The sequence below is a fragment of the Diadema setosum genome, chromosome 2 (genome assembly GCF_964275005.1).
Source record: "Diadema setosum chromosome 2, eeDiaSeto1, whole genome shotgun sequence".
Classification (NCBI taxonomy): domain Eukaryota; kingdom Metazoa; phylum Echinodermata; class Echinoidea; order Diadematoida; family Diadematidae; genus Diadema; species Diadema setosum.
Window position 1 is genome coordinate 38,159,083 of NC_092686.1, and position 23,264 is coordinate 38,182,346.

A 23,264-nucleotide genomic window follows, 5' to 3' on the forward strand; every position below is an offset into this window, starting at 1 on the left:
AAGGACAGATAATAAATTTCATATTAGGTTTCCTACTTGCTCTAACAGCAGGTGTGCAAACTGTGACTGATTTGACTTTGTGAAAATTCCAGTACCGTATTCCTGGACTATAAGCAACCCATGCTGGAAAATGCTGCATTGCTCACAAGGCTTCCTCAGAAAACCTTGAGAAGCACAGAATCATTTGTGGTCAAGAGTCCAGTTACCTGGATTACCAAGAATTTTTACATCATTGCAGGCTAGTTAATATAACGATAATAAATCAATTCAGTCTCATGTCATGTGAATGATGTTGAGTGCAAATTTTTGACAAGAATTGTTGTGGGTAGATTGTGAAGCTATCAATCATAGTTTACAATGCTATGACATTTGAGGACCTACAGTGGAATATCCGACTTGGTATGACTTCATGAAGGCCTGTCTTTTCTGAAAGAATCAAAATGAAGCATTCACAGATTATTCTACCACATACTTTCAGCAGAGATTTGCCACATTGAAGTCTGAGTCAAAATGGAAGTCTCATACAGACTGCAATAATGAGCCCGAGAACCAACAAAAGAGAATTTGTCTTCTGTTACCACACATGTAACAAATTCTCAGCTCGCATACAATGTACATGACACAACTGCAACAAACATACAGCATTTTGAAAGGGTACTTTCGATTGTCCCTGAACATGCATCTCCAAGCCAGGAAGTGGCCTTCCTGTAACTTATACTTTCACCCCACGAGGGATAAACGCACAAGACTTGCATTGTTACCATCAGATGCATCACAATACATTTCTCTTGTCGCCATGGCGACAGAGCCCCTCCTCTGTCTGGTCGAGGTCTGCGAATTAGAAGATTTCCTGTTCCAGCGCAGACTGGCTGTGCTGATAAAATAGAGCTGAACCTTGGTATGTAGGAATCAACGGAGCACACACGCTATCGGAAACTGCAGGCAGGACCCTAATAAAGGAGTTCAACTCTCTATCGAGGCTAACCCCCTCCTGAAGAGAAGTAAAGTGGATGCAGCAGTGGTCAGATCCACTCTGCAAGGATGAGATGACCAAAGGCACCAAACTTAAATAGCTGATGCCCATTATCCTTCAACCTGACCGGTCACTTCTCTCTGAATACATTTCAATCATAAATCTATAATTTGCTTGCAGTAAACCTCTTAATCACACTGCTTCTTTTCATGGAACTTTCCATCCAGTGAGTAGAGTTCATTTCTTCCAGTAGAATCCTCACTTTTCTATGCTTCGTGCTGAGGGATCAGCAGATTGAGCATCATGAAAGAAAAAAAAAAGAGAGGGAAAGAAAATACAGTAAAATTCTCCAGATTAAGACCCAAAAATGACACATCTGTCAAAACATGAGTCAATTCTCCACGTCTGAAATGAAATGATACAAATTGCTTTAAAATTATGAAAAACAGCATCACTCCTATTCAACTGCAAGATTTTTTATTTCTTGTAATAAGCAGATCCTTTACTATAAAAACAAATCTACTAATGTGTGTGTGTGTGTGTGTGTGTGTGTAAGGGGGGGGGGGGAGAAGGGAGAGAGGGAAGTGTAAAAAAATAACATAAATGAAATCAAGCTCCAGTAGAACTTAGACTGCTCTTTCACTGCTGGGGATGTGTTTATTGTGCATTATTTGTTTTATAATCCCAATCATGAATCCTCAAAGTAAGATCCCACTCACATGCAGCAAATGTTCTGCCCCAATGAAGAGAAGAAAAAAAAATCGTACCGATGGATGAATAAGCCCTTTTTTCTTCTTTCTTCTTGTTGGTTAGACTTATCAATCCTAATCTATTTGGAGGAAACAGGTTTAATTTCACAAGTCACTGCATGCACACTCCAGGCAAGAATGTTACTTGCCCAAAGGGCACTGCACAATATTGATGTATGTCATACAGTGGTGAAAGAAATGCATTACAAAAGACAGCCCATTCCCCTGGGAGCAACATTGCACAAACTGCCTTGATTGCTTAAAGAGGTTTCAGACTTACTTGTAAGTGAACTCGTTCATACTTGTGTCTTCGACAATCTCTTGATGTGTTCAGACTCTTAATAACAACAAAATAAATGTTCTTTCAAGAGATCAAACCATTCAGACTGCAAATGCACACTGTGAATCCAGCAAAGCTTGATGGCCATAACACCTTCAGACTATAACTGGCCAAACATGACATGGGTATTTGGGAAGAACATCAGTCAAGTTTACTTTCAGACTTGTGGAAAAAAAAACATAAAAAAATACATATATACTGGAGAAGCAGAAAACTTTCTTCTGAACATGTTTACAAAGAGATCTGTTTTTTTCTGACAATCTGAAAGGGCCTTCTCATTGCTGTTTACCAACTCCTACATTGTAAGACTTCTCTTTCAGCTGCTGCCCCTCCCCCACTTAACCTGCTGACATGGCGTGCATGGGGTTCAGTGGCAGACATTTCGCCAGCTTGAAATAACATCAGGTGATCTGTACCAAACATGGAAAGCTAGACTACAACCGTGATAACAAAAACACATCAGCTCCAATTTCCAGCAACGCATTTAAATGGTTACATTGTACCATTCCCTTTGGAGATTTGGGAAAACTGGGTAAAGACAGTAAACATGTTTTCCACTTGTAGAAACTGCTGGCGGAGAAATCCACACATGCCCACTTTGGTTGCTGTCTCACTTTTTTCCTATTTAATTTTTAGAGTTCACAGGTCTTCATCTGGTATGTAGTTGCTAAAAAGAGGCTTCGCAAATTTGTTCGTGGGTCTGGACCTTTTTCCTATCTTTGAGTAAAGCATCTCCTGGAATGCGACCAAACTCACCCCACCGTTTTACTGGAATCCTCAGTGGGTGACCAAAATAATTTGATTTATGATTGACATGTGAAGTGGAAACATTTTGTTTGGTCTTACTCCCCTTTCAGACCAGAGAGTTGTTCATAATTGGATATAAATGTATGGTTATACAACGTTTTTATGTGTTTAAATGCTCGTAAATTGAAACAATACAAGTATAATTTCAATGAATGCATGCATATATACATGCGACATATATCGTGTCTGAATACTTTAATCCATATGTTGTATGAGCAGGCAGGGCTCAAATATTTGCAGTGCTCACTAGGGTTAACACGAATAACCCGATGAATGCACTGCACAGTAAAACACGATGTGCAAAACCCGCTCTTAGTTCATATTGCACGAGGCAGAGATTCATGCATATTCATGAGCTTCCCACGAAACATGACAGAGCGTGAAGTCTGATGCTGCCACAGGGTTGATGTATGTCAGGATATCGTATCATACTAACACACCAAATATTCATGCATTGTATGAATATGCAATGACCGGATGTGAATGGTCTCATATCTATAACATGGTGTGTTTGAAAGTGGCTTTAACTCTATCTGTACCACGGACTTTGGACAGTGCGTACCATGCTATGGGGTTTTGTGACAGTCAGAACTCAAAGCATAGACTCTCAGGGCACTGTACCACACATGCTAAAAAAAGGGGGAGCAGGGAGGTATAGGTTGATTCTTGGGGTAAACTCTGTCCTTGGGTGTGACAAGTGTGACAGTTCTTGGCATCGAATGAGAATTGTTTCAGACTTGTGGGAGTGCAAAATGATGTCAGTGTTAAAGGGGCCTCCAGGCAGCTGTTCAAACTTTTCTCTACTCTGGTTTCTTTCTCTTCATTTTTCTATGGGAACAACAACAGCAAAAATGGGATACATGATTTCTACCAGTAACAAGGCACTGAGAAGTGAGGTACTGAGAACTGACAGAGCACTGCATGCAAAATCGGTTTCAAGATAAGCATATCTCATTGTCGCCACTACTTCTACAAGAGTTTGTGGGTTCTTTTAAGCCACTCTAAAGGTGTGGCTTAAAATTCACTACACAATGTTTAATAAAGCTTTGTGTTCAGAAATGTTATCAAATTACATGTGTCCAGATAAGGCTATGAGAAGAAAACGAAAATTGGCTCACATGGTTATGACTTTTCACCTCTTGAATTTTATAATGTTTTCTCCTCAAGATGAATTATACTCATCACGTTTTCCTTGACCTTTTCTCAAATATGCTTAGACCTCTTCACAAAAATATGCAACCAGCTACATGTAGTATCACGACTGCACAAACATCACTTATAACATAACAATTGTATTTCTCTTTCTTTCTGCCTTTTTTTGGTGCATGTATCAGTGGTAGTTCTGCCCTGTTTTGAAATTCCTACCATACTCGCAAATAGTCAATTTGCTGAAGTCATGCTACGGTCTCCTATTGGGGCGTGCCATGATGATTGGCAACTTGGTATTGACATCTCCCCGCATGACACCATCAATTTTTTGCTCTGTCACAAGACACCAGACAACCGTTCCCTGATGAGTGACAACACAGCTGAAGACTTGGCCAGATGTGGTTACCATGGTGATGTTTGAATGACAACATATTAAAGACACACTTCGGTCTATAAAAGCAGCATTAGGCACGGAACAGGAATGTGCAAAACAAATACCATATTTACACTCCTCATCCTAGCATTATAAAGTACAGCACGCAGCACGTAGTTTCTGGTATGTGCAAATAATATCACAGTGCAGAGTGCCTTATTTATGGATCAAACAAATTTGTGTAAAAATACAACTGAAATCCCCGCCCACTTTGAGTATTTAATGTTTGAGGTAGCTCTTGTCAAACCTGTGTGATTTCTTTGTGCACAATGTGTATTTGCTTCATAGGTGTCTCACATTTAACTACTTACAAACAGGATCATGCACGCATTTCTGTTTACAAGAATGTGCACTGGGATTCCCGGACAGTCTGGGTATATGTTCCTTTTGATGACAATTTTTGTGCAATGGCTATATTGTATGCAAGCATTATTTGGGATGCTTCGAGAGAGTCATGCCCACACAGACTTGTTCCTGTGGGACTAGCAAGCACAAACTGCTACGCATTCTCACCTTTGCATCTCCGTCTTGGTCCAGCAAGACATTTTCCAACTTGAGATCACGATGAACAATGTTGTTCTGTAATGAAAGACAGAAGAAATATGTATCAGTTTAGTTTTTAGGATATTTGTCTTGGCGGAAAAAAAGAAACACCAGGGTAAAATGAAAATCACTGACAAAAAACTGGGAAGCCTCCTCCTCCATGTCAAACACCACAATGCATGATCAATTTCTGTTGAATTTAACCTACATTTTGCTTTTCATCTCATTACCTAAAAACAAAATGTCAGTTGAAATTTTTATTGCAGCTACAACAGCATTAACAAGACTGAAAGCTGAGCTTAGTTGCTACCACGGAGCTGCTATTTACAAGAAGTATAAACCTCTCTATGAAATGAACCCAAGAGTCAATGCTAACTCTGTCTATATTTAATGCTTAGCTGCTTTTCATCCACTACATTCACTTTTTCCCATGGTTGAATACACTTCATCTTTAGTACGGGTACCTTTCAAAAAAAGGTACGTCTTCCTGTTTTTAATTTTGTCAGGCTCAAATTTACCACATAGCATATCATATCTTCCTCTCTATAACTCTGTCTACTCTAAACAGTCCTGGCAGAAGGTGTCTGAGGTGACTCTGAGGTAAAGATCGTACTAGACAGCCTAGCGCAAGTCTACCACAACCTCTGAGAGTTGTGCTAGACTTGTGCTAGATGAGGGGTGAGAGTTGTGCTGGACTTGTGCTAGATGAGGGGACTCTAAACGGTCTTTGGGGTGACCATGGCACGGCATACACTTCCGGTGACCCGCGCTGTTTATGTGGAGTGCGCATATTATATGTGCACGAGAAACTGCCGCCTCTCTCTCTAAGACATGCCCTTTCACGGTTTCCATAGAAAAGTGCGTCAACTTCGCACTACATGGAAAGGGGACTCGAAACAAGGGTATCTCTCAAAGGCCCCCACCCTGCCCAGTAAGTATTAGAAAAATGTTAATTTTCATCAGCATGTCCTCCTGAGGTCCTCCTAGATGGGCACTCTGAACAGGGTATATATTTCTCTCTTTCTTTCTTAACTTTACTCTTTCTATGTGTACATTCTCTCTGTGTAATATATGCTTTTACGTTTGTGTGTGTGTGAGGTTTCATTCACAGTCTGATCTTTTTTTTTTTTTGTAATGTATTTGATGGGATTCATTACAAGCAGTCAGCCTCAGATTAGGGGACCATCACTGGCTTCCATCGGGCTCTGTGATTGGACAAGCACGCGGAGGCTTAACGGGATGAGTCACCCAAACAGACCACTTGTGGTACCCCCTGTCAAGCAGAGGTCACTGGGTCGCTGGCCAATATCATGACAACATTGGGAGTCATCTTCACCTGTGATTAGTAACGTGTAGACGGAGCAGTTGCTGTCTGTTTGTTTTGTTCTCGAAGGCCTGTTTCAACTTTCAGCCTCCTGAGAATATGGTAATTTACCCTTTACCCACACATAGTTCATCCAGCTCCCACAAGCAATGGCATACTCAAGATTTGTAAAATGAACTACAACCTTATTTGGTCAGAATCGTCATACAAGAAATGTACAGCTATCATGATAAATTTGCATATCAACGACTCCTTCAAGTGTTTTAGACTTTCGGTTGTATTGTTGTGTACCAATTATAGCATCTGGGATGAAGATGAAGGGTTTTGTTTTATCCTTGGGTTCTTAGGCTCTCTTACATCTAGTATAAACCTATCTATGCAACTGGTTTCTCAACGTTCAGGCTGGGAATATAACCATAACAATAAGATCATGACATTACTTTGATTGTCTTAAAACAAAAGTTTGGCTGGAAGGACAACTATGGATAGACTTCTTTGTACTCGCATTTTTGAACATGTTAAAAAGAAACAAAAACAAACTGTACTAAGATGGGTTGCATGATGGGGGGGGGGGAGAGAAAAGAACTAAAAAAGCATGTTTGACAGCTGATACTAGATATCTGACGTATGTGCACACTTATCAAGGACAAGCACAACAAGTAGTGTCAAATCATTGCGCTGTCACAAAAGGGCACTTGAAATTTAGAGCAGCAAAAAATTCAAACAGCTAAAAATATCATGTCTAACACACTGACTTTACAAGCGGGCATGTTTCTTTGGTCCCAGGCAACACGGAAAGAGAGCAGAGAGATCGCGATTTGTTATTTGTGGCATTGTACTCCTAGGACATTCTTCAAATTCCCAATCTATTGTAGAAAATGGCCTGGAGCGGGTTTGCTGGAACATAAGAAGGCGGGGTTAACAAAAGACCACGGGCAACAGTCCCAAGAAGATCGGCTGATCTGGGGGGAAATTTTGATTGACTCATAACTGTTTTCACATTCCCAACCTGTTCGGTCTCACTCCATAGACTCTGACACAAAGGAGAATCGAAAAAGAATTGGAATGTCTAACAGTACTATTTGTGTTTGATTCTGCTTTTGAATGGATTAGACAGACTTTGGGACCCTGTCACAACGGTTTAACTTGGCGGAGAATGTAATTCTATTCCCGCATCACTGAAAGGCCAGGTGGGTTAATATGACTCATTCTCTGGTACACTTGGGATGTTCTTTTTGACCCCGCCAAATATCAAATTGATGTCAACCAGAAACGTGCAGTAGGGGAAAAAGAGAAAAAGAAAAGTCACATAGTTTAGTCTGGTATGTCACCACTTTAGCAGACAAGGGAAAGAATTGGAGGCAAATGAGTTCGTCATCATGGTGAAATTCTGTTTGTGATGGCTAAAAATTCCCCATCTGATTGTTTTCTCACTGGCCACTTTGCATTTGAAAATTTTATTTTTCTCTTCTTGTGTACAAGTCTTTCGCATAGAAACCACTTGCTATAATAACATCCACTCATCATAAAAAACATTCACAATCTACGATCGCTGTATTAATCTTTGGCACATATGAATAATGTGTATCTCAAGTTGTTTGCATGCAGGACGTGTCATAATAAATTCCAATACAACAGGAGACTAGTGTATGAAACTAACATGGGTTGACGGTACACAAACAAAAGTATCAGCTTCACTTTTCACTGCAATTCAGAAACAAGAAATTCTCAGAAATAAAAATAAATGAAAAATGTGTGCTGCAGCAGCAAGGTGTCCGAATTAGTGGAAGTTTTTACTTTTTTTTTTTTTTTTTCACAGATAAAAGTGTGTGACACCAGTTGAGCAGCTGTCAACAGTCTTATTGGCAGGTACATGATCCAAGCTCAACGACCTGCTCACTGTTGGTTTCATTCAAACTGAACTCCCCCTCCATCGAGTTGACATGTGACAAGTACAAAGTCACTGCGGGGCAGCGCTCGCTCGCTCGCCGGGTTGACGGGAACCGGTGATGACGACCGACTCGCTAGCTGTCACGGTAGATTTCAATTTCCTCACCGCGATGTGGCGTGAACGCAACAAAGAGCGGAAACGGCAGGCCACAACAGCCCAGGGACACATTGAAGCACAAGGGAGAGAAGAAAACAGGAATGGGCGATGGGGGAGGGGTAGTCCAGAGAAAGTTTTCTTTCTACCAGGCTTGTATACTTTTTATTGAACCGATATATGACCTTGACGTAGTGTCAGACGATGAAGTACATCAATATGATTGATACAGGCAGGTAAACAATTAACAATTTCCTTATCACCAGCACATAGCTCTAATGGAAGAACATAACCCTGATTTGACTTTTCTGCTTGATGAACTAGTCATTCTAGAGTTCCCTTGATATTTTGTTTGGAAAAAGTGATGAAAACACCAAAGACAAAATCATTTACATTATACAAATTTACCACAATGATACTGAAGCCATCATTTCTTACTAGTCATATATTTTTCAAAAAGATATAATAAAGGGATGTTAACATATTCAGGTTTGTTCCTTGACATCAAGAAGTAAGTTTGCTTGACATTGGATTCAATTTCAAATGTGTAGGCCTACTTTTTGTTGCAACCTGAAAAGTGAAACATCAGCTATTTCACTTTTGGAACTCCATAGCCTTATAGCATAAAATCAGAGTTCCCAAAAGATAATGATGTCACATTGCACAATGGACAAATACACTGTATCACAAAACAGAGTTGCCACATAGTATCATACAGGTAGAGCCTCTGACAGGTGGGTTTAGCCCCATTCTGCTCAAACCTGCTTTCCTTGGTCTTGGCCTCTCCCCCTTCAATAAGTCCTCCTGCCCCCCCCCCCCCCCCCAAAAAAAAAAAAAAAAAAAGTTCACATTCTTTACCACAAAGATACATTTGGTAAAGGTACAAACATTCCACCATCATCCACCACCCTGATGACATTCATGACTCTGTAACAAAGTCTTCTAGTAATTCAATTGCCCCCCCCCCCACAGTCTTCTCCAATCACTCATCTACTTCCCACATGTTCGTTGGGGGGACTCCAGCAGACCGTTGTTTGCTAATGCCAGGTGACTCAGCCACAGATAGGCACTTTACGATAAGATGGTCAAAAGTAAAAGGAATGAGTCATAGCAGAAAAAGCAACCTTTAAAATGTCAGAAGAGTGAAGAAAAAGGCAAAACAACATAGTGGTGGGTGTCTGTACGTGGGGACAGATTAGATTTTCATTTACACATACCACCTTTGCTATCTTAAAATCCCTGATAATTCTCTGTCAGAGGTACAGATGTGGTAGTACAGTTATACACATGCCTGCCAATAAACTCTGCCCAAATAATGTGAAGATGTATAATGTGAAAGAGAAACACTGAGAAAATCAGACTATCACTGCAGCAGATTCATCACGAAGCAGTATGAGTTTCTCTCTGTGACAAACATGAGTTCTTTGTGGTCCAACTCTTTTTAAAGACTTCTACGTTCTACCTAGAGCATGAAGAACAGGCACCAATATCTGTGTAGTCTGCACAGTGAAGACTAGATTCAGACATACTGCTCCTAAGTAGCACATCTAGGGAGGAAATGAGCATCTAACAGACACAGTTCAACTCCAAGGTTACATAGCTGGCATACTTGGCCTCTTCAATACCAGCTCACTCAAGATCTTTTCCCCCCTTTCTTCCCCACTTCCTGTAGGAGGATCAAAACCACCAGCTAAAGCCCTTGAAAGCAAGAAGCACCTCTAGGGAGGGCAAGAGGGGTGCAGGATGGGAACGTTTCCCCCTTCCACTGTTGGCTAAACTCTGAAGGATGACACTGATAAACGTGGCAAAAGTTTACAGATTGTCCTCCATATTCTGTAGATAAATGAAGGGGGAAACACTGAGTCCCAAAATGAGAAGCGTATTTAGTGCAATGTCATATTTTATTTGTTCCAAATTCTTCACGAAGGTTGGTGTGCGCATGTGTGTTGCATACAAGTGTGAGAGAGAAAGTATGTGTTACACGGTAAGATTTGAAGCGTACCCAAGTACATACATGTACAATGTGAATAGCCTACACATACACTTAATTCAGTGCACTCACTATGTTCGGAATTCTGTAGATTCTGTAAATCTTGATATGCTTTACCAACAAATGAAAGACTGAAACAGAACTGCAACATGAGGGGAAATAAGATGCATTAAATTATGCATGAAATGGTTTACAGTCCACCCATATTCATAGAGCACAGATATGAAAACCTGTCATGTTCAAAGAGAGAGAGAGAGGGGGGGGGGGGGAGAAAAGTCCCATTAAATATTATGAGGCACATCACTGTCACTCAACAGCTAGGACCCATAGAACTTTTGGCTGGTTTGAGTGAACTGGTTACCCCTGCTGAACCACATCAGGCTCCGTGCCACGTGAAGTCAGTGATAGATCTCTCGCCTCCTCCTCAGTGGGCCCCCATGGACTTGAGCCTGAGCCAATAACACACAAACTACTCTTGTCTGGCAAACCCTAGAACTTGGGGGGACTGTACCTAAGACTGAGAGTCAGTCCATCCGGTTGGAAGACTTGAAGAGGAAGAAGAAGCAGAAGACGTAGAAGAAGAGAAGAAGAAAAAGAAGAGATGAAAGAAGGAGGAAGAGAAGGAAGGGAGGATGAGGGAGAAAAAAAAAGAGAGATAGATTTGTAGAAGAATGGGTTGAAGATAATGGAAAACAAAGATGAGAGGGGAAGGAAGAGGACAAACAAAAAAGAAGAGAAAAAATTGAAGGGAAAATGAAGGAAGAAAAGGAAGAGGAGGAAAAGGAAAAGGATGGTGCATAGCCACAGTGCATAGCCTGCTTTGCCTGCCAGCATCAGCAACAGTTCTCACTATCAGGATAAATGAAAATAGAGAGACTGCCTGGAAGTGGCATTACCATTGACCTGAGGGTACTAGGTCATAGCAAATACTGTTCCTATATGCCCCACTAACCCCTCTTGATAAACCATCAGCATTTTGGGTGATGATGATGATGATGATGTATTCGTCCTCGACCACACAAACCTAATGACACATCACAGACAATATTCCCTGTTTATTTTGTGGTGCCCCACAGACACAATTGCACCCCCTGTCCTGCGGCTGACCAAAAAGATGGACTTGTGTAACTTGCCCCGACAGAAATCATTGGAAAAAATAAATATTAAAATTTTCCTCATGGGAGCAGCAATACACTACCTGTCTCATACTGTCAATGCAGAAATTTTCACAGTACATTAATATGTGCCTATTTTGTGCTACTTTTGCCTAGTACGAATTCTAGAACCTGTGATAATATCTTCATATTTTTTTTGCACATTTTGTGTGAGTTGAATCTTGTGCTTCGTCAGTGGTGCCCTTCATGGTACATGTGTGTGTGTGTGTGTGCATGTGCCCTAGTCATTCGAGGGAATTTGCGTGTGCAGAAAATTTATTCATATTTCTGTACAGGCCACACATTCGAATGGATAGGGCAACACAACTTTGCTGTGAATGGATGAAAACATGCTAAGTATAAAGCAGTTGCACAGTGCAAATTCAAGAAAGTAAGAGTATGTTTTTGAGCCACTCGGCACCAAAAATTAATTGTGTGAAAATATAGACGTTTACAGTATGCAGACAATAGTGTCTGCTACAGTCAAACACCGTTCCCATGATGGATGAAATGTTATGGATATCATAGTTTCTATGTATGTGTACTGGGTAATTGCTGAGAAAATGCACTACTCTTCACTGACATTGTCTCTTATTCATGACTCATTTCAGAATGTATGTGGACCTGATTGTTGCAGAGCAATTACAGCTACAATTGTATGTTACGCATTACACAATTGTCGATTAAGTTTGAAATACAAGTTGCTGAACATATGCCAAACTCATGTTAGCTAGCTCAGCCATTGCAAGAATGCCGTTTCTTTCCCAACCTATTAGATGGTGGAACGAGTCTACAAAATGCCCTAACCCATTATGATGTCACCCTGCGGTCATGGTGCATTACAACTGGTAATTTTTGTAAGAGAAAACTAGACTCTATCATTTGTGGGCAGTGATACTCCAGATCTACAAGGTGGATGGTTTTGGGACCCTTACCAGATGGCAGTAGGCCAGAGCCGAGACAATCTGCCTGAAGATTCTCTGTACCTCCTCCACGGGGGTGCTGTTGCTGTCGATGAACTCGTAAAGCTCCCCTCCGCTGGCATACTCCATGACAATGACAATCTTCTCTTTGCTCTCAAACACTGCGAAATGTATAGCAAGAAAGGAAACCAAAATGAACACTTCATGTATAATCATTGCAAATGTTTACATACCTATAAATGATAAGACAGGTTGCCAATGTTACATTTTCATCATCCTCTCCACCACGCATGAAATCACCTATACTGTTGACATGTATATAGACAAAAAATACAAAATTGCTTGAGGATCAAAATACCATTGTACATGTGTGCGTACTGTTTGGTGAAAGCAAATTTAGAACATCTCATAAACTTTGTATTTAGGCATGTGTTACATCACAATGTGCTGTAGTTGCACATACGATGTACAAAATCATCACCTAGAACTGGGATGGGTATCACCTTTGATCTACATCATCCAGGCATGAGGGAACATCACAAAATTAAAGACTGATGCAAATCCATTTCCAAAGTTTGATGTTATTACAGGAAGCCTCTAGTAAATGTACACTATTAAAGTGATCATGTTGGAATGTTGCCATACAACTACATTATCTAAGGCTCTACATTATTTTGCTTGAACAGACATTGTAAAGGGATTTTTTTGTCAACATCTCTAGACTGCTGAGGGTACACAGTATCAGTAATTTTGATTACTTAGATGTGTTTGTTTTGCATTTTATGAGAATGATGCCACTCTTAACGAGATTCTTTGGTTGACAATATTTGCCTTTCCCAAGAGGTTTTCCCCACACTCTTTGCCTTTGCCTTGAGCTCATAATAACTATTCAAAGCAGCTCTGATGCGCAATGTTTAACATTCACACAACACCCAGCCACATGCGGGGATGATGCCATGCAAACAAAAGCATGACTTATTTTCATAATTCCTGTCAATATTTGACTTCTGAGCCAGTTGGCGAACTTTGCCCATCCCGAAAATCGGCGGACTCCAGGAGGGCTGGAGAAGGGGATTTACCTTGGCACACAACTAAAGCATGTGGGTAATAGTGGCACCACCAGTTTGGTCTCAACCGTACCAATCTCTGTTGTCACTAATTCAAGCATGACTCATTCCACAGAACAATACCTCTGTTCTGTGAGATCCTGATCCTGTCATTTTTGCAAAAAAGCATACCTGCCAACATTTCAAGATGAAATATCTTACTCGTGGATTGCAAAAATCTTATTTTATATGCAAACTGAAGTTAAAAATCTTACTTTCGGTCAAATCTTCAGAAAATACACATGAAAGGTATCTAGATATTTTTTTTAAATCTGATTTCTCTGACAGAAAATCTGATTTTGCCATTTTTAACGTAAAAAATCTTACTGAATCTGATAAAATCTTACTAGTTGGCAAGTATGAAAAAGCACAAAGTGATCTTTAAATGTCCCAAACACTGCCAAGTCCCTGACAGCAAAATGCTTCTACCCTGGTACTGCAGGTACTTGTGGTTATTTTTCCCCCCGATATTTACCAATTCGTTTCTTTTGAAAAATGGGAGGGGTTTGTTGTATGGTATGACATGCATGGTCTTAATATACTTCACACTTATCTAAATTAAAATGCAATCTCCCATGAAGGACAGTGGACTACAGCCCGATACTGTCTACTGGTTTCATCATTGTCACTGGCCATGCTTGGCATATTTCACACCAAGACTTCACAACTATTCTGTTGTGTTTCACAATAAAAGCAGACAGTTTATCTGGAAAATTATTGGTCTGGTTAATTTCCTTGTCATAAAATACACCTGCATAATAATACTGTCACTCACTTATACTACTTTTTTTTTTCAAAATACAGGTGCTAGATTCACTGACAAGATTACCATAATCAGTGTCTAAACTGTACCATAACTGATTAATTCATTATTTGTGGCTGACTGAGGAAAACAACTACGGTACATAATGAAACACACATGTCATACACATACGTATAGTAATCTAGTTTGTAGCTCTATGTGGGAATTCAAATCTGCATGACCATGGTCTTCAGATTCCATGCTTTGTGATGGAGACCATTAAAACCTAGGCATACTGAAATCATACTCATATGATTCATCCTACACAAGCTAGATCAGATGCAAAAACATAGGATGATGAGGTCCTTTTTCACCAGCAGCTACATGTATTTCCTGCCGTGTGGTTAAACACTGTCAGCACCATCTTGCATTAAATGTCATTAGCATTTTGTAATCATGGTGCCGAGCATGTTTCAGAGGGATGCAACACGATACAAAAACATAACAGGAAATGATCATATTGGCCAGATGTTTAATGTAATTCTCATCTAAATGATCATGCTGATGAATCTAATGTGATTGATGTAATAGGCATGTCTCTTTCCATTGTTGAGAGAGCAAGTATCAGTCTAAAAATACATAAAGACAGAATAAAGAAAAGGTAATGAATGACATGTGCATTGACTTGTCAGAAACGAAAAGTAAAAGTGATTGGAGTAGGTACTGCATTTGAATAGCTCTTTCAATTGCAGACATTGAAACTACTTAATGCTTGTCCTCAAGGCATACTTATGACATATTTGATTTATATTATTGATATGCCTCCTCTCCTTTAAAGGGGATGGCTAGTAACTGATCAGTGGGAATCAGTGGAAATGCTGGTGGATGATCATTCCGATCCTTGTGGGATTCCATGAGTACATTATATATCTATTGTTGTGTAAAAATTATTTGCTTCAGAACGGTCTCATATTCAAGTAATGTGCAGTTTCATGCCCCATCACTATACAGGCATGCTAACCTAGAAACATTAAACTGCACATTACTTGAATATGAGACTATTCTGAAGCAAATAATTTTCACACAACAATAGATATATAATGTACTCTGAAATGAATCCCACAAGGATTGGAACAATCATCCCTCAGCATTCCCACTGATTCCCACTGATCAGTTACTAGCCATCCCCTTTAAACTTTAAGAAGATAAGTCCTGACCCTTTAAAGTCACTCATTAAATTATGTATAGTTATAAGAGGCTTTTTGTATTATATCAAAATGAAACACTTCAAACAACAGCAGAATGTCTGCAAATTTGGTAAAACCAATAGGATGATATGGCATGCATCCGTCTTACCCACAAGAATGTACTGCCAGACTACATCTGTACATTGCATCTGCCACCAATCAAACTTTCATTTTTTAAAAAGACATATTTTGTCAAATTTCACTCCTTGTTTTGGCCTATCCCATTATATATTTTTGATTACGTTTTTCTCAATGTAGGGGTAAATTTTCTCTTTTTCAGAAAGTACCTTTGCTCCAGTACACACTATTTCAGAAAAGTTTCTCTTTCACATTTTTTTTTTCTCTGTCAGGGACATGAACTTCACATTGCTGTTTTTTAAACAACAAAACATTCCCATGAGAGCTTTGGCATTGCTCAATGGCACACCACTGTCTGATGTCTAGACTCGACTGTGGTTTGCCATGGCATTGGGGTGAATGTTTGCTCTCTTGGCAAACATTTTTTTTTAACCCCAATGTAGCAGGTTGGTGTCTGTTTTGATCCTTTCTTGCAGTCCACATGACACACTGAACTTTAGATTTATGTCTCGATTGATTTTATTTCATTTCTGCATGCTCATAATCAGCACAATAAACATCGTATGCAAAAATCAAACACATGAATGTCAGATTTTATGGTACACATTGTTTTGTTTTGTCTAGTGAAGCATATTTATAATGGATATAAATGAAGACATTTAGTGTGTAAATCAAAAGTACTATACATCGAGGCAGTAGGACTATCATTACAATGAGTCAACATGCATAGCCATAAATCACTAACAGCCACTATGACGGAGTCTACAATGTAGCTGAGACAAGATGAAATCAAAGTTTAATGAGAAGAGCAAGAGAAAAAGCTTGAATCCTCTTTAAGCATGGGATTTTGCAGAATTTCTATCACATTCCATCTAATTTCATACCTCTACATGTAATTGCTTCTTTGATGAGCAGAACATCAATACCAAGGCATTTTACTTACAAATAATGTCAAACTCCTTAACAATATTCATTTCAAAAAGCATCTCATATCTACTGAAGTGTGATTTTCAAGCAAATGCCTTTAATAGCATCTGAAACATATATTTGCACAGCCTTTGAGGCACCATTCCAGGGTCACTGACTATGGGAATAATTGTAACAGCTTTCCGCATCACGGGACTGCGATTAAAAGCCACAAAAGTGGAGCGAGCTGAAACGACACAATGTGATTAAAACTGCTCGATCGCTGTCATTAAGGAAATTACCAGATGAATTAGACATGTAATAATTTGTCCTCTATGCCCATCATTTCATTACCCATCTGCATTTAGAATGAACTGTGTCTTTCCACCCAGGTTTCTTGTGGTTTAGATTCAGGTGATATAATATGATAGCGGGATTTACAAAAGCACAAATGTGTTGGATACAAATCTTGAGATTTGAGAATTCAAGAAACAGAAGTATGCATGAAGACGAAACAGAAGTACAGTGTATGCATGAAGACAAAAAAAAAAAAAAAAAGGGAGAAAATATTTGTGTCATATATGACCATAATCTACTTATCGGTTTTATTCAAGCACAAAGAAACACATAGTATAAAGTGTCACGAGTCATCACTGAATGGATTTTTTTCAGAATCTAAATTTTTAACATGACTTCACCATCTGCTGCATTGGCTTCTTTTGAATCATTCAGGAAAAAAAATATTATGTGCTCTGTAGGTTTTTGACCATTTCATCTTTGAAATCCTCACAAGCACCCTGAGTGCACCCAAGCTAAAAAAAAAAAAAAACCAACAACCAACAAACAACAACACATTTTCTGACTTTATACACAGAAGTTTACATTTCTTACCTTCATAGATGTTCACAATATTGGGATGGTCCAAGGTAGACATAAGCTCTATCTCCTGCCTTATTCTCCGCATGTCTTCTGGATCTTCAATCTTGTTCTTTGGAATGGATTTGATTGCAACCTGAGTGAAGGCAATGAGAGATTTCTCAAAGTAAGTCGGTGTTAAATTTTACTGTTCACCATTGCATTTGTTGTGCATTGATGAGCCAAACCTACTTTTTATGATCTTTTAGGATTCATGAATGCTGAATAGCACATACACTGAATGCATGTAAACTGTTTGCTATAAAAAGTAGATAAATTTCACACATCCTACTGTAAAAATGGGGAATGACCCACATACAAATATACAGCTGTACATCCTAAAGTTGATACAGATCTAGAGTTACCACAATCAAAGTTCAGTTGAGTCAGAATGGTCAACAAAATTTTGAAATTTAAGCCAAATATTCTGATTGTCTCACTGTCAACAGGATCTAAACGTTTTTACACAATAAAATTCAGAGTGATAGTATTTAATTTGTCACTGTTTGGTGACAGTAAATGATGGAAAAATACAGATGATTATTTATGAATGCAAATCTGTGTTTTGTTCATATGGTAGGTCTATCCTACAGAAAGCATCAGGTTGCTACAATGCACATTTAATTGTGGCACCATGCTAGTTGATAATTAACCTTCAGTCTATGTTTACATAACAGTCTCATATGCTGGATGGTATTCACTAATGCATGACGCAAAGTGATGATCACGTGCTCATTCTTTTAAACAACTGTCTGATCGCTATCATTCTCAGAATTACAAATATATCATGTATAACAGAGACAGGGTCAGTGCATATATGTGATAAGATTTTACGTAAACATGAGATAAAGTGCTACTGACCCTAGATGTCCCATCCTGCACTGTTTTGAGTTTACATCCACCGTAAACCAGGAAGTGTCAAAGATTTTATCAACAAATAAGTACATTTTCTGTTACATCAGAGTGCAATCCTGCCAGAGGAGGTTTTAAAATACCACATTTCAAGGAATGCTTTAATGAATTGTGTACATCATGCCTATATGATCAATATCGGGATATATTAAAGCATTTTATGTGACATGACTCATGTATGCACAACAATCTGTACAAATTACAAAGATGCTCCCATTTTCTCCCCTTCTCCTCAATTCAGAGCCATGATAAATGACTCTTATCAGGAAGGAAGGAAGGATTGCATAGGACAAAATTGACACTTTATATGTTAATGATGAATGAAGGGGGAGATGAAAGGGTGAAAGGGACACTATGCAATGCATGGAGGAGGAAGAAGAGGATGTGGACAATAAGTATTTAGGAGATGGGGAGGAGGAGGAGGAGGAGGGGGAGGAGGAGGAGGAGGAGGAGGAGGAGGAGGAGGAGGAGGAGGAAGAAGAAGAAGAAGACAAGGAGGAAGGGAGGAGGAGGAGGAAAAGGAGGGAGAAAAGGGATAGAGGCAAAAAATGATATGACACATGTGAAGTAGGCCCAACAGTATATTGCAGGGACAGTTTCTCTCAGAATCAAGCTTGTTTTTCTTGGTAAAGGGATTCAGGTTGTCTCCACAATCTGGCAAGGTGGAGAACAAAGGGGACAACAATGAAGCTCTTCACAAGTGTCGCTAATGTCAACAAATGGTCATGGATGCCTTCCAACAACCCTGGAATTCCCTCTGTGGTCATTGTTTGTTGGCTGTACCTCTCTGTCTCTCTCATGAGTGTCTTGACTCAGGGTTAAAAACATCAGCAGACTCCTAGTCTGGCTTTTAATCACTTCAGACAACCATGCAGAGACAGAGTAGGTAGATGGTTACGTGCTCTATCCCATTCCCCCTGTCTGCCTCCCTGAAGGACCCTCCTTGTTTCTCCGAAAACTACAATGACCTCCATCACCGCAGGGTGTTTCGGAAAACTTGTGCTGTCTCTCTCTGAATCTATTTTGTTTTTCTGGTTCTTAATCCTTAACAAAAAAAGAAGAAGAAGAAAATGTTTACCAATCCTGAAAATGCATGTAAACTTATTTTGCTTTAGCCATTTCAGACAAACAACAAGATGGTGAGCAAGTGTAAGAAAGCAGAAGCAAGTAAAGTCATACTGTATATGCTTGGTAACTATAGCATGAAGCAATTGCATGGCTGATAGATCTAAAGCTTTTGAGGCTAAGTACTCCTTGACCCTTTTCTCGCAAGAGTTTATACAGCAGGGAGTCATTGTTAACATGTGTGTTTGACATTATGAACAATTACATGACTAATAACACTCTACAGTCTTCAAAAGTAGTTACAAAACCCAGAAAATGTACCAAAATGGTCCTATTTCCCACTGATAAAGAATCCTTAAAAAAAAAACACCAAACAAACAAAAAACAAACAAACAAACAAATACCTTTTTTTTTTTTAAAGTCCTTGATCCAGACAGTAATTTGCATAAATACCATTAACCCGTTGAGGACGGACTGATATTGCTACAACACGCATTTCCCATAGACACCTGCCCGAGTATACTCGGGACTCGTCCTCAACGGGTTAAACTGAATCATCCGTTCCTTGGGTCATTCTCAACTTTTCCTGAAAATTTTATCTCAATCTGTTTATCTTTTTTTGAGTTATTCAGCAAACAGACAAAGAGACAAACAAACCAACGGTGATAGAAATCTCCTTGGCGGAGGTAGTAAATACAAAATGAACAACAAATGATCTAGTTAACCTAAAAAAACAGTGCAAACAGCAGGATTAAAAAGCCATCCCATGCAGTTTCTATATGCCTTAATGGTCTTGGCTGAATAGTGTAAAGAGCTGTCTACACATTTTGTATCCATAACAATGCACAGTAGCATACAGAATCCTTTCAGTTTCATGCCTCACTTTTTTCATTGCATCTTCGTCACCAATTCTCATTCACATTCTGTCTTATATACACGGGAAGCTTGTAGACAAACCAAGTACATTAATTGATAGGCCTAAAGGCATAAGATGCAGCAATATGTTTTACTTTCACTGAGTATGATTCTAAGCACTCTAAAAAACACAAATTACATTTTAAGGATTTAATTTTAGTTTTGGGTTCCTGTCTATACCACTGATTGATGAATGTTCTACAGTCTACAAAACCAATATGAAGACAGTCTCCTGATTTAGTTGCCAACAAATAAAAAAACAAACAAAGAGGCACTGTCTGCGAGTTTGAAATCAAGGTCTCTCCTCTACCACACCCTTACATGCTCCTGTTGTCTCCTGTAAATGACTCTTTCTCAGACAGGAACAACAGTTCCTGTCTGATGCTAATACCATTATCCATGACAGTAGCCCTTACATGGATCACACAAGGATTACTGTATCATCACAATGGCACAGTAAAACTGGATAACTCCCCCTAAGCAAACTCCCTGAAGCCAACTATGTGAGTGAACAATGCACTCTTTTGTTCTCCCTTTGTTTAGTTCTTGAAGCCACTAGCAGAGACTACAAATTGATGGACTACACCCTTTTCTGAAAGCCTACTATCGACCCGAAAAAATGTTAAGTTTAAAGCTTGACACCAGGATAGGTTCAGAAATTACAAAATAATGCTCTGAGCCTCTGTACTTTGCTGTGATTTTCTCAATCACAGCAAAGTCTTTAGATAATTTTTTGGAGTGACAGTACAAAAACAATATATTTTTCAGATCTATTACAATGTTCTTAGAAAGTCGAAGAGGCTTAAATATTTTTGATTTCACAGAAATTAAATCAAATCAAATCTCACATACTGTGCACATTCTATTGTACAAATTTAATCGGTGTTCATTGTGAATTCATTGTGAATTCACATGCTGATTCCAAAGAGATTAGAATATACAACACCTAATAAGTAGTCTTAGCTATCAGATTGGTTGATCGCTCATCATGCGACACACAGTTTAAAGGTACCACTGCATGTAGACAGAAAGATCCGTCTGCCCGGAGGAGTCTTTAATTTTTTCGACATCTGATTCCATAGAGATTAGAATATACAACACCTAAAAAGTAGTCTTAGCTATCAGATTGGTTGATCGCTCATCATGCGACACACAGTTTAAAGGTACCACTGCATGTAGACAGAAAGATCCGTCTGCCCGGAGGAGTCTTTTATTTTTTCGACGTTATCGCTCTCCTCCAGGGATCCGTGAAGGCAGACGCAGTCTCCGCGGAACACATCCCCCCCCCCCCCCCCGACGACCAGATACAGACCGATCTATCGGTCAAAACTGCATGCTGCCACTAGTGAGCTGTGCAATTTTTTGTAGAGCAATTTTGGACAGGGCACAGCTAAGGTTACCAATTTTAACTGACTCCCATGAAAATCTGAAGCTCATGATCAACTGTTTTGAATCATTGCACACCTCTAGTAATGATGTCAAATTCAGATACATATCACTAAGTATGTATCTTTGCCACACACACTCAGTTACGTACAAGAGCAAATTCAGTCACTCATTTTACCGTCAACTTCAACTGATTATGCTGATTGCTCTCATATTCAAGCATAAATACCACAGTAAGCAATGTACACATTTCACATATTCTTATTCGTGATAATTTACCTTCATGTCAGAGTATTTTGAACAGGTTCAAATGACATTTTCTTTTTTCGTACTGACCTGATTCCCGGTGCTTATTTCAGTAGCAAGTTTCACTTTCCCGTAGGTTCCTTTCCCCAACGTTTTCTCAAAGCGGTATCTGTGTTTCAGCTTGTGACGATGCCGATGGTGCTTGACACTGGCCGCCGAGGGGCTAGGAGCCGCACCGGGCAGCACGGGGGAGGATGAAGGGTCATTGCCGTTATCGCTCTCCCTAACGGCGGCAGTGACCGGACTGTCGCCCGTCATATTGCGTCTCACTGACAAGTTGGATCAAAATGATAACCCAATGCGCTCAACACCGATGCAGGTTATGACCGACGGCTAGTTTATTATTCTCAATGTTTTATAGTTTATCTGGACAATCACAAACAAATATCGACCTAATCAAAGCAATAAGCTGCAACAGCTCGTTCCAATGTCAATGTCACACAAAGACCAGCTGAGCTGGAATTGAACAAAGAGCAGCACGCTTCATTCACACAGTTGGAGCTTCAAGCCTAGTTACCATGGTGGTGTACTTGAGAAGACCGTCGCATGCATGCACGTGAGACTATTCGACAGTCACTTCCAAACTTGAGTTGTGTGAATATGAGCTGAGGCACAACTTATTCGAGGCAATTCAACTACGAAGACACACCGGTGACTGTCAGGAGATATGTGACCTGGCTCACGATAGCAGCTAGACTGACAGCGAGAGGGTGATATTGGCCCGCCTTTCACACGAAGTGAGAGCTAGATTGTTGGATCGGTACGCGGCGAGCGCCTGCCTCCTCGGAACTGAATCATCGAAGTTCGCATCCGAAATAACGTACGGCGAGGACTCTACACTCGGGACCCGTGCAACGCGTGTGCAACGAAGCATCAGCAGCTGTGAACAGACTGGACTATTTTTTTAAGGTCATCGCGCTAATGATTATGAGTGTTCACTTGAGATTACAAACTGAGCACATTCTTTATAATCCGTGGCGCGAGTACACGAGTACCAAACAGGGATTTCCCCTGAAAATCGGTTTTTGAAGACTTCCTACGCAATCAAACGACGATTCGCGTTTCCTTTGTTTGATTTGTTGTTGTTTCCTTTGTTTGATTTTGTTGGGAAGAGAGAAGGCGGAATCGGGGGAATCAGTCTTTATCATATGAATAAACGTAGCCCAGTAACTGATAATCCCTTAATCGATAATTGCAAATAGTACCGGTACTCACCATTACCACTCCATCCATCCGGGTTTATGTCATCCTTTCGTT

General features: G+C 39.7%; 1 protein-coding gene across 1 annotated transcript in view; it reads right to left on the reverse strand.

Moving 5' to 3' along the window:
- LOC140242453 (NUAK family SNF1-like kinase 1) overlaps positions 1 to 22,334 on the reverse strand; it is a 48,237-nt gene extending 25,903 nt beyond the window's left edge. The window contains exons 1-4 of the mRNA XM_072322190.1: positions 22,038 to 22,334; positions 17,400 to 17,520; positions 12,442 to 12,590; positions 4,965 to 5,030 (exon numbers count right to left, since the gene is read on the reverse strand). Of these exons, the coding sequence (XP_072178291.1) occupies positions 4,965 to 5,030; positions 12,442 to 12,590; positions 17,400 to 17,520; positions 22,038 to 22,265 (564 nt within the window). The 5' untranslated portion in view covers positions 22,266 to 22,334. The remainder of the gene's footprint in view (positions 1 to 4,964; positions 5,031 to 12,441; positions 12,591 to 17,399; positions 17,521 to 22,037) is intronic.
- Between the last annotated feature and the right edge of the window lie 930 nt (positions 22,335 to 23,264).